At 36.2% G+C, this 12,838-nt stretch overlaps 1 protein-coding gene across 1 annotated transcript in view; it reads left to right on the forward strand.

The window, feature by feature from the left end:
* The window catches only part of PLEKHA3 (pleckstrin homology domain containing A3), a 28,228-nt gene continuing 15,390 nt past the window's right edge, over positions 1-12,838 (forward strand). Inside the window, exons 1-5 of the mRNA XM_006921243.3 lie at positions 1-118; positions 3,793-3,909; positions 8,456-8,611; positions 10,832-10,968; positions 12,511-12,675. Coding sequence (XP_006921305.1) covers positions 79-118; positions 3,793-3,909; positions 8,456-8,611; positions 10,832-10,968; positions 12,511-12,675 — 615 coding nt within the window. The 5' untranslated portion in view covers positions 1-78. The remainder of the gene's footprint in view (positions 119-3,792; positions 3,910-8,455; positions 8,612-10,831; positions 10,969-12,510; positions 12,676-12,838) is intronic.

The following is a 12,838-nucleotide window of genomic DNA, read 5'->3' on the forward strand; positions in this document are numbered from 1 at the left end:
GCTGCCCAGGCTCCGCGCTTACCCCATCATCGCGGCCAGCGCCGGGCCAGGAGGATGCACGGCGCCGGGCTCTGAAGCATGGAGGGGGTTCTGTACAAGTGGACCAACTATCTCACAGGTATGAGCATTCGGGGGTCCCGGGGCGGGGGCAGCGGGGAGAGGGCTTGGGCGGGCTTAGGTGGAGAGGCTGCGGAGAAGGCAGGTTAGGGGCTCCACCTCCCTCTGCGTGGCCTGCGGTGACCCTCACAGCGAATCGGCTGTGTTTGGTTCCCGGGCTTAATCCCTTTCTCTGTCCCTTGTTAGGGCCCATCTGGCTTGTGAAGGGGACAGTTGGAGACTGCGCACCTTACTGAGGGTGGGAAGTGCACCTGACCACTTCTTTGCCTGCGTAATAATAGTTCTATTTCTCCTGTAGCTTCCGGAACAATTCCCAGTCGCTCTACATGTGTGGTTGTACTCTCTGTCCTTATTCACACTTAATTCAGCATTTTATTAATAATAGAATTGTCGGAGTAGAAGATTGGAATGGACCCTTTAAAAAGCAAGATTTAATTTTAAGAAATCTTTTCTATTTCTTTCAATTTCCTTAGCAATGCGGTTGAACAGTTCTATCGTTGAAGTTGTCCCAAGGTAATGGTCTCTTGGGGGTTAGTTGTCAGTGAGGTGGCCTTGTTTTGGAATTCAGGTAAGTGTGTGAAAAACAGTAAAGAAAGTGCAGTACATATAAGTGGGGTAGACAACTCAGTTTCACCCATGAAGTGGGTTGAAAGGAACTCCAGAAAGCTAGATGGTTTTTAGAAATGAGACCAGCAGGGAAGGGCCCTTTTCCTTGACACCAAGAACCTGACTTATTTTAAGAGCCTTAAATCTGAGTTCTAGTCCCATCTCTGCCATTAGCCAACAGTAAAGACAAATCACTTCTCTCAAGATCTCAATCTGATAAAACCAGGGTGATGAACTAGTTTATCCTGGAGGTGCCTTCCAATCCAGAATTCTGTGATCTCACAAATTAAAGGGAATGGGTTTAAAATAAGATTAAATAGCAAACAGATTTTTTGGTCCAGTATAATAGGCAAATCTTGACTTGCTGCCCACTTATTCGCTCTGCCAAAAGTATTGTGCCCCTTGGTAATTGTATGGAACGTTCAACTTGCGCACACACCTGACCTTGTGCACACACCTGACCTTGCGCAAAATCTGCACATAAACATTTTGAGACATAAGTAGTGAGCTACAGTTGGCTTCTGTTTTTTTTTATTATTATTAATTATAATGCTAAAGTCAGATTTATAGCAACAGATGCTTTAACATTTATGATACACAGATGTTTTATTTTGTTCTCACTTAAATATCAGTTTGTTTCTATAAACGATATGTTTTAACAGGAAACGTTTAGAAAATGAGGCAGTTTTTTTATTAAGCATTTTCATTTGGGCAATTGTGAGAACAGTTATACTGTTTGGAGAGAGATTAACTTCGAGACAGTTTCTATGCTTTGAGATGCAAATGATCATCTCACAGTGTCTGGGAGGTCTTTTGGAGGAACTACTTATGCATAGCCCAGAGCAATGGAAGATTACTGAGATGAGTCATAATTTATTCCTGGATGGAAATGTGGTCTTGGTGGCTGCCTTTCTCATCATATGTGACAGTGAGTACCAGCTGGTTGAGCTTTTAACCAAATGTGCTTAAGGTTTTCGTCTTAGCAGAGCAGTTAACTGCTAATATGCAATGTAGAAGCTTGATGAAATCTTTTCTTTGGAAGAATTATTTTTAAAATTTAGATTTGGCTCAGCATGCCGATTATTAACTTTAGTTCATCTTAGGTCAGAAGGATGAGCAGATGCTCATACCAGGTGATCTTTAAGGAACCTTGCAGTCTGATAGTGTTCTTTGAGAATCCTTTGTAGAGAATAAGGATCTCAACATTTAGTAGTTGAAATAAAAATGATGTGCTTTTTAAAAAAAATTTAAAAGGGAATACTTGTGAATCAGATATAGCTCTCTGTTTTATAAGTGTGTGAATCAGAGATTGTTTTATTAAGTATTTCTTCAAAAAAGTATGTAGAGATAATTACCAGTCTTAATTAGATTAACTGTGGTCACCTTTCAAGTTGCTATAAATTCTAAATTAGTCATTTTGCTCAATATTTGTTTTAAAGAGATACTGAACCACAATAATGCAGGCTTACAAAATCAAACTGGACCTGAGGTAGAGGAGTGTATTTTCACACACTCTCCTTATTAATTGTTTGTCAAGGTGAATTAGTGTTTGAAAAAATAATGTTTTCATCATTTTTTGTATGCTTAATACAGTATACTCTGATGGATATGCTGCATATCTGTACTTTCAGGGGGTAGCTTACAATATTTCGCTTTTCTGATATTTAATCATTTATTCAATCAGTCACTTGAGAATTACATTTTTTTTTTAGCATTTGTTATGTGCCATATACCAGTCTAGGTGCTGGGAATGCAGTGGTGAATAAGATAAAATTTGTGTACCAAAATAACTTACCTTTTAATTTGCCAGGCCTCGTTAGAGAATATAGTATTTCATGAAAAGAATTTTCTAAATGTCTGAAACTTGTTTTTAGATATCTGTCTCTCTGAACTATATTATGACATTCCCTCCTGTGAAATTTAACCTTTTTATGATAATTTAGCATTGTCATTTCAAAGGTGTTACAGGTAAAGTCTTTTGGATAGGTAAAACCTGGGTCTGTATCAGAATGTAAGAATGAATCCCCTGTCAGTTCCTGTTTTGGTACTATTTGGCCCTGGAAAAATGGAATTGATAATCTTATATTAGGCTATATCTAGAACAACCAAGCCGAATTGTGATTTGTCACAGAGAGAATAGGGACAGTCACACTGCCTGCATGGTCACTATATTATTAAGCAGTGAACTGTTGTAAATGAGTAGCATGCTCAATAAGATTTCAGGGTACACTGAGTTTAGCTTGCAGGAGTGAGAGTTGAGCTCTGAGGAAAGCCATCTATCTTCCTCATCCCTGGCTTTACCTTAGAGCTAAGTCTGTGATAGTTGTGTGCTCTAGTCACTGAATAAATACTAATTAAATGAATGATTGCAGTTTGAAGCATTTTTGCCTGAGCTGTGCAGCAGCATAGCAAAGAGAGAAGAGTGGTAGAAAATCCATGCTCTCACCACAAGGTATGCAACTTCTGTGTAAGAGACTAGACTTCATTCAGCACTAAGGGAATTTGCTTAGGGAACATTTTATAAGAGAGGAGAAGGTCACATTGCAGAATTAGAGGCCAGGTGGCACCTGAGAAGTCATCTCGTTCAATCCACTCATTTTGGAGACTAGGCATTTTTGATATTTGTTGAAATGAAAAGATTTGTTCCAGGTTATTCAAGTAAAGAATGGTACTAGAGCTGGGGCTAGAATCTTCTGCTTTTTCATATCCCGACTCTGAATCATAACCTGACTCTGTTCCTTTTAGGAAAAGGGGGCAGTTATATTGCACCCTGTGTAAGGCTGTTATTGATGATTGGTCTTAAGGGTTATTAATGAGAATATTGTGAGCCAGAATAAAGACATTATTCCCCATATTTATGCTGATCTAGAGATTTCCCCAGAAATCTCTGCCAACAAAGTGGAGATTGATGCAAGAACATTTTGGACAAGGCTTGGCAATTAATAAATTTATTAACAGAATATTATTTTAGATCCAAGAAATAACATGGATGGTAAGTTTCGAAGTCATAGTTTTCCATGTGATGAAAGTAATTTCTTATTAATCTTTTGTTGTTTATGATCTTTGTAGGTTGGCAGCCTCGATGGTTTGTTTTAGATAATGGAATCTTGTCCTATTATGATTCACAAGATGATGTTTGCAAAGGGAGCAAAGGAAGTATAAAGATGGCAGTTTGTGAAATTAAAGGTAAGTGAATATATGGAATTAGAGGAATTTGAAGTTAGGTAAGTAAAAGCGTTCTTCGGCATTCTCCAAAAAAAAAAAAGAAAAAAGCATTTCTAACCAAGTAGAGATCTTCTAATACATCATTTTTTTCCTGAGCATTCAAGAGTGTCACTTAGCATTGTGAAACATGGTTTTTGATATTTCTCTTTCTATAAATATACTTTGAATTGAATTTCAAAGTACTAGTGCTAGTCTTTCAATTTGGACTTGGAAAACAATATTTTTGTGGATGCCACTTGTGTTCATACCGAGTCTACAAGTGTTCTCTTGTAGAAAAATATTGTAAAGATTAGAAGCTGAACTCAAGATACTCTAAGTTTTTGATAAAGTAGGAGGTCAGAGTCATAAACTCTGGTTGTTTACCAAATCAGAAATAAGCTCTTCTAGGTGATAGAGATGTTTTTCTTTTCTTTCTTTTTGGATGATCTTGAGAGTTTTGAGGAGTACTGGTCAGGAATATTGTAGGAAGCCCTTCTATTGGAATTTGATATTTCTCCTATGATTAGACTGGGGTTATAGGTTTTCGGGAGGAAAATCACAAAGGTAAAGTGCCATTGTCGTTACATATCAAGAGTATATGCTGTCAACATGACATTCTACTATTGATGTTACCTTGACCACCTGGCTGAGGCAGTGTTTGTCAGATTTCTATACTGTAAAGTTATCCTCCCCCGCCTTTCCATACTGTGCTCTTTCCAATGGGGAGAAATAAAGCAATAAGTCATGCTGTAATTCTCATGAAGGAAGGTTTCATGGACCATTGATTCATTAGTGTGTATGGTTTGGGGCGTGTGAGGTAGAGGTAGGTAGGTAAGAGAGATCGGGCAAAATGATCATGAAAAGTATTGAATCCTTCAAGGAGAATTGAAGGAAAAACTAAAGCCCTACAGGAGTGAAAGTTAAACCCCTATAGGGAGTCATGGCTATATAAGATATGGAAACACTTCAGCCTGGTGTATTGTTACTTGCATGTTCCCTGAAATATACAGGGTTAATTTTGTTGTTCTATTTTTATAAATCATACAAGAAAAGCATGAATTTTAATTTTTTAAAAAAGTGATGGTTCTATCTTATTACCCAGATTTGATTTCAAATGAGAACCGATGAGAATCAGACATCAAACTACATTCAAAGTTCAAAGATTTGACAACCTTGCAGATTATAAAAGATTGTTAATGGCAGAATTCTGAGGCAATTCCAAATGTTTAAGCCATAGCAGCATTTTTGTTGCTGTTTTTTGTTTAAAGTAATCATTTTATTAAAGAATAACATACTCATAGAAAAGGGCACAGATCTTAAATATTCAGTTTGAAGAATATGTACAAAGTTAACACACTTAGGTAACCACCACCCAGATCAAGAATTAGATGCTTTTGAACATTTTATAAATGGAATAAATCAGTATTTTGTGTCTTGTTTCTTTCACTTTACATTATGTTTATGAAATTTATCCATATTGTTCTGCATAATAGTATTTCAGTCATTTTTATTGACATGTAGTCTTTCCACTGCGTGATTATCCCACAATTTGGCTGTTCATTCTAGTATTCATAGGTGTGTGTTTGGTTTTTTTTCCCATTTTGGGACTGTTTCCTTTGTTGAACATATATGTGAATTTTTGTTCAGTAAATATCTAGAACTAGAGTGGAATTGCTGAATCAGCTTTGATAGATAGTAGACAAAAAATTATTTTTGACACTTGTTTAAACAGTAAGACAGACTTTGTTCAAGTCTACTATGGTAGGTATAGGGACTACTGCAATGGGGAGTAGGGGAAAGAGGTTGGGCTCAACTGTGAATACAAGGGAAAGTGGGAATTTACAACCAAGGAGCAGGGCGATGGGATATGTGGATGGAAATTACTAACTGAAAGGAAACTTCAGGGATAAAGGGATTCTGGTCAAACCAACCTAACAGGATTCTTGTTAAGGGCAGGCCAAGGTGATCAAATACTACCTGGGAGATGGTAGGAAAGAGGAATTTGTTCAGATATCCAGGGTGGTCAAATATTGAGGGGTGAGGGATTCTGGCTAAACTGACTTGGCAGGATTCTTGTTAATATAGGACTCTATAAGACAGAGATGGAAGTCCAAGTTTGGTCCTAGTTAAGCAGAGCTCAGAGGAGCCTGACTGAAGTTTGATTAAGGAGAGAATTATTGTCACAGATAATGCCAAACTGTTTACCAAAGTGATTGTACCAATTTATTTTTCAACTAGCAGAGTATGAGAGTTCCAGTTGCTTTGCATCCTTGCCAAAATTTCGTATCAGCTAAGATTTTGAATATTCTAGTGTATAATGGTATCTCATGGTGGTTTTAACTTGCATTTCTTCAATAACTAATGATTTGGAGTAATTTTTCAGATATTAATTAGTCATTTGAACATCCTCTTTTGAAGTCCCTTTTCAGTTCTTTGGCTCAGTTTCTAAATTGGGCTATCTTTCACGTTGATTTGTAGAAGTTCTTTGTATAGTTTGAATGATTTTTTGTATTGCAAAGGTATTCTCCCATTCCGTAGTTTGCATTTTCATTCTGTTATGGTATTTTTTGATGAACATAAGTTCTTAATTTCAGTAAAATTTTTTAATTAGAATTTTTTATGTCCCTCTTAAGAAATCTTCTGTTACCTTCTTGAAATTTTATTATTTTACTTTTTATATTTAAGTCTGTGATTGGCTGAAAATTTATTTTCCTCTATGGTCTCAGATAGGGGTCAAGATTCATTTTTTCCCCCATATGGCTATCCTGTTGACTGAGCACCACTTATGAAAAGAACAACCTTTCCCCCACTCAACTGTCGGGACATCTTTGTTACAAAGGGAGTGACCACGTATGTGTGGCTCTTTTTCTGGACTGTTTTATTCCAAGGGCCTGTTCTTTCTATCTTGTGCCAATATTGTACTGTCTTAATTTCTTTTGCTTTATACTTAGTATTGGATAGTTTAAGTTTTCTAACTTTGTTCTTTTTTAGCATGATCTTGGCCCTTTGCATTTCCTTATACATTTTAGAATCTGCTTGTAAATTTCCACAGATATTTGCTAGAATTTTGATTGGAATTGCATTGAATCTATACATCAATTTTGGAAGGATTAAGTTTTCTGATCCATTGGTGTGGTATTTTCCTATATTTAATTAGGTCTTTAATTTCTCTTAGTAGTGTTTCAAAGTTTTACATATAGAGATCTTATTCATTTTTCCTAGGAACTTGATGTTTTGAAAGCATTGTTCTTAAGTTTGTTGTCGTCTCAGGCGACTACTTTGGAGGAAACAACCCTTGACTGATATATAAATTGTGGTATGTTTAAAAATGAGTCATCTTATTTTAGTTTCATCTTGTAGAAACATCAGTGGAAATTAGAGCATTGTTTTCTTTTAAGGTAGCTGTTGGTGCAAGTAGCAAAAAAAGTTATTCTTGGAGCTTTAGGATTTCAGTAGTTTTATCCTAGTCTAGAAATCTTTTGCACCTATGATTGATCGTTTGTCCATTCATGAATCTTATTACTTTGTTAAATAAAATAAGGCTCTACTTAGGTTTGTCTCCTGACCTAAGTTCATCTAGAACTTTTCTTGTGCAGTTTTTCTGTTTCAGTTTCAACCGGATATTGTTTTTGTCAAATCCCTATTTTGAAGCCATTTTTATTTTCTGTCTCCTTACCTTTTTGTCATTATAATAATACATGAAGTCCCTGGACCAAAGAGTTCAACATTTAGATATTTTGATTGTTTTTAGGTGTCAGTTTGTTTGCTCGGTCAAATTGTCACCTCCATTAGAGCAAAGACTCATTTTTTTCTCCTGCTTTATATTCCCCTCTACCATCACTGCTCTGATTGAGTAAATACTTGTTGATTAATAACAGTGTAACACAGATTTGTTCTTACAACAAAGATTTAAGATTGGCTCAGCATCATTCTTGATTAGCTCTCTTTTGTCAGAGTAAAAGGCAGGGGGTGCTGTGTAGGAGAGGAAGAGGAGGCTGGAGGGGATGAGGGGAATGTCTCCAAAATACTCATGCTTTTCAGGTGATTATGATATGCCCATTAGTTGAGAACGATTGTTCTAATGAAAGGTGGCCATAGTTACCATTTATTGAGCTTCATCTATATGCCAGACACTATCCTAGGCTTGAGGGATGCCAAAACACAGACTGCTTTTGAAGAAATCAGTAAAGGCCATGTGACAAGTATAATAATGTATGTATATTTAAGGTGGTACAGTTAGCCCCAAAGGAGGGAGTTCTTAGTTATCACTTGTCATTAGTTAATTTGTTGCTATTTTCTCTCTCATGTGCTACCATCACTTTGGCACCGCTGCCAGCTGGGGTAGATGTGAGAGTGATGGTTTGGAGGGTGCCACTAGGTAGCCCCTTAGGGAGCAGCACTGCCTGATCTTGAACCATAGTTTTTGTTGTTTTAGGTATCTGAAACATCTAATACTGTGTAAGAGTGATGATTTGATTCTCTCCAGTTTAATTCCATGACTGTGTTTCCCCTTTGTTTATCATCATAGTCCATTCAGCAGACAACACAAGAATGGAATTAATCATTCCAGGAGAGCAGCATTTCTACATGAAGGCAGTGAATGCCGCTGAAAGACAGAGGTGGCTGGTTGCTCTGGGGAGCTCCAAAGCCTGTTTGACTGATACTAGGACTAAAAAAGAAAAAGGTAAGTACAGATTTTTCTGTTGTTATGGGAATGTTTTTTTAAACATACATGTAAATTGTCATTTTCACTGGTACTTATTTATCCCAAAGAAATAATCAGAAATGTAGAAGATAATTTACGTACATAGATGTTCATCATAGTAAAAAAAAAATTGTAAAGAATGCAAAAGTTTAAATTTCGGGGAATGGTTCAATAAACTATATGGTGCTTCCATAGGCTGATATATCATTGTAGCCAGTAAAATGTTTATAAGGAATTTTAATGATGTGAGAAAATGCCCCATGTTTAAAGAATTGAAAAACCAGGATTCAGAATTATATATCCATTCATTTGACAGCTCAGGAAAGATATATAAGAATTGGTCCAGTTGTTGCCTTTGAAAAGGGAATTTGTGGGAAGGAGACTCACTTTTCACTGTATACCCTTTGTGCCTTTTGGTTTTACCGTGAACATATATTGGCAATTCAAAAGGACTAAATAACAATCAAAAGCAAAGCAAATAAATTATGGTATTAATTCAATTATATGCAGATATAATATGAAATAACAGTATATCTTGGTATTGAGATTGCAGTTGCTTGGTTTTTCTTTTCTATATATTTTTTGATTTCTCAATGTTTTAGAGCTTGTGTTAATTTTACAATTAAAAACAATAGAATTTATCTAGGTTAGTGAAAGCAACTAAATTATGGATATTGAAAAATGAAGGCTAAGGATCGAATTTATAACAATTTTCAAATACATGAAAGAATATCATAGATAAGAGTATGGCTAAGGGTAGGATAAGAAGGAATGGAAATTCACAATAGCCAAAAGGTAGAAACAACCCAAATGTCCACTGACAGATGAATGGATAAACATAGTATGGTGTATATAAAATGGAATATTATTCAGCCTTAAAGAGGAAGGAAATTCTGACACATGCTAGAATTCTTAAAGGTATATGTAAATGGAATATTATTCAGCCTTAAAGAGGAAGGAAATTCTGACACATGCTAGAATATGGATGAATCTTGAAGATATTATGCTAAGTCATTATGCTTGAAGATATGAAATTAGCCAGTCACACAAGGACAAATGTTGTATGATTCCACTTAATATTGGTACCTAGAGTAGTCACATTCGTAGAATCAGAAAGTAGAATGGTGATTTCCAGGGGCTAGGAGAGGGGAGAATGGGCAGTTAGTGTTTAATGTGTACAGAGTTTCAGCTGAGGAAGATGAAAAGTTCTGGCAATGGATAGTACTAATGGTTGTACGATAACATGAATGCATTTAATACCATTAAACTATATACTTCAAAATGGTAAAACGGTAATATATTTTACTTCAGTTATAAAGAAGGAATGGACCTAAATTTGGGTCCATTAATTAATTTTGATTAAGTTAAATGGTCAGATAAAGCTGCTCTAGTCCACAAAGTAGTGCTCCTGGCTCAGGAGAGATGGAGAAACACCAGTATCTACTACGTGTATTTTTTTCTGCCTTTGCTTCTTACACCTCTAGTTTAGAAGGTATTGGCAAGTGGCTGAGCTTATGGCTGGATGTTTAGTACAACTGAAGATAGTAAAGAAAAGAAAGTAAGCTCTTAATTTAAAAATTTTGAAAATAATTTAATGTGAAAATGAAGCTATGAAAAGAACAGAAAGAAACAAATGAATATTTATATACAATAGTTTTTACTACATTTAAATTTAAAAATGATGTGTGCCAAAATGTACAATAAAGAAAATTGAAAGAAAGCTGACAGATCTTAAAATGAATTTATAGTATACAGGACAGATGAAAGACTGCTAAATTTGGTGTTTAAGAACTTGGCAATTTATATATTATTAAGAGAAAATTCAAATATCAGAACTGGAAAAATGTGTTATGGACAAGAAAAGCCAATTCAAAAAAGGAAATATAAGCACTCTTCAAATGAAAGATGAATAATGGAATGGAAGTATCCTGTAAAGATATTCAATGATAATCACCCTGTCTCTGAAATTAATCTACCTAATGATCTCCATGTCAAACATATGACTGCCATTATTTTTCCATTTGTCTGAAGACATGCAGTTTCCTCAGGGCCTTTGTATCCCATTTCCAAGGTCTCACACTTCTTAAGCTATAGGGATTTATTATCTATTGTCTTACTTTTTAAATGATTCCATTTGGTTGTTTTGCTTCCCAAAATATGAAAATGTTCTAATTGAACGTTTATATATGTTCTTTTCAGAAATAAGTGAAACCAGTGAATCTCTGAAAACCAAAATGTCTGAACTTCGCCTCTACTGTGACCTTCTAATGCAACAAGTTCATACGATCCAAGAATTTGTTCACCATGATGAGAATCATTCATCTCCCAGCATAGAGGTATAACAAAGATGATCCTTTAATGTCTGGTTATACTTTGCAGTACACTTGTGGATGAAGTTCTTCCCATAAGATGACAGAGAAGCATTTTCATAATGAGTTATTTTCAGCTATTCTGAGCTCTCCCTACTGTAGACTATCTGGAAATCTCTAAGATCTTCTAGATTATGCCTGTACAAGCATAGTAAAGCAGGAAGCAGCACATTTCTCCAGGGAATCATGGCCTATCTTTGCAGCCAATTGATAATTAGGCTGTTGGAGTGGGGAAGAAGCATTCCAGGATTTGTTCTCCAGGACGACTCTTGAATTCATTGGACAACTGCTATTCTCTTTCTTTTGTAATAAGGTCAGACCTTATTTAATGAGAAGTGATAAAGTAGCTTTATGAAATAACTTAAAAAAAACCCTCAGAATAGGGAAGTAGGAATCAAAACTCAGATTTGTAGGATCTGGCTATGAATTAGGCTTGCTCTCTGATAAAGTAGGACTAGGAAGCCTTGCTGCTCTCTAGTTGAAAGGCCGGAATGGTTCCCAGTCAACTTTTGGCTAACTTGAGAGAAGTGACAAGAAGTCCTCCTACCTCTCCTGTGGCCTTTTGTTGGGGAGAAATCTTGTGTGAGGTAGGTTACGTTTGGTTGTAGTAATTCGAACCCTAAGGCTACATACTGTGTCACCACATGCTCTCTGGAGATAGGTGGCCTCACATTTGCTCCAGCAGCTCAAGGACAGTATCAGGGACCTGGGCTTGTTCCATCTGTCCACTCTGCGATTCTTGCTGTGTTAGGTTTCTTCTCTTCATGCCCAAGGCTTCAGGGTGACTGCCATGGCCATACAGAGGCAGGAGGCAGGAGGCAGGAGGCAGTAGGGTAGCCAGTGTGGAGATAGATCTTCTCAACTTGCTGTCCTTGGCTTTTATCAGGGAACAAAAATCCTAGAAACTCCCCAGCAGTCTTCTCATCATCTTTTTTTGTCTGGGTCAATGGAAACTAGGAAAAATGAGTATAGGATAAAGGGTCATGGATTAAACCAGTCTGTATTCATCCCCCAAGATCTGGGCGCTTTGCTATGAAAGAAAAAAAAAGAGGGGAAAAAAAAAAAAAGAAAAGAAAAGAATAAGGAGTTTCTATTCTACCAAGGAAGAAATGAGAGAATAGGTCTGCAGTAGACATGAATTGTGCCTGCTACTAAGTAACTCCGTGGGTATTCCACTGCTGTGATCACCTTCAGAATTTTAATAAGAAATTACTATTTAGGTAGGTTTGTCCGCGATAAACTTTGTATACAATTTTTCAGTATGATGTTTGGTTTAAATGCAAAACTTATTTTTTTATTGGAATCTAATTTCATACATTGTTTTCCTGAGAGATAATTCTTATTCATTCATTGCTTTAATTTTTAAGGTAGTGTATTTTAAATAGATCTGAGCATAACCCAGTAAGGTGTCTATTGGAGACAATTTTTCATTACTTGTTTATAAGATTGTGCATGATTCCACATAAAGTATGTATGAGTCTGTTCAATTCTTTGTATATAATTTTTCAGAACATGAATGAAGCCTCTTCTCTACTTAGTGCCACATGTAATACGTTCATCACAACGCTTGAGGAATGTGTGAAGATAGCGAATGCCAAGTTTAAACCTGAGATGTTTCAGCTGTCCCATCCGGATCCCTTAGTTTCTCCTGTGTCACCTTCTCCTGTTCAAATGGTTGGAACTTCTTGTTTTCTTTCTAGTAATATTGCATGTGGTTTTGTTTTTGATTTTATTTCTAAGGGCAGAATCTGGCAGTGGGAGGGAAATAGTCAACAGATTGAATTTTTTTTTTTTTTTTTTTTTTTTTTTTGTACTCATTTTCCTTTTTGGAGCCTCT

Source organism: Pteropus alecto, unplaced genomic scaffold, assembly GCF_000325575.1.
Source record: "Pteropus alecto unplaced genomic scaffold, ASM32557v1 scaffold3, whole genome shotgun sequence".
NCBI lineage: Eukaryota > Metazoa > Chordata > Mammalia > Chiroptera > Pteropodidae > Pteropus > Pteropus alecto.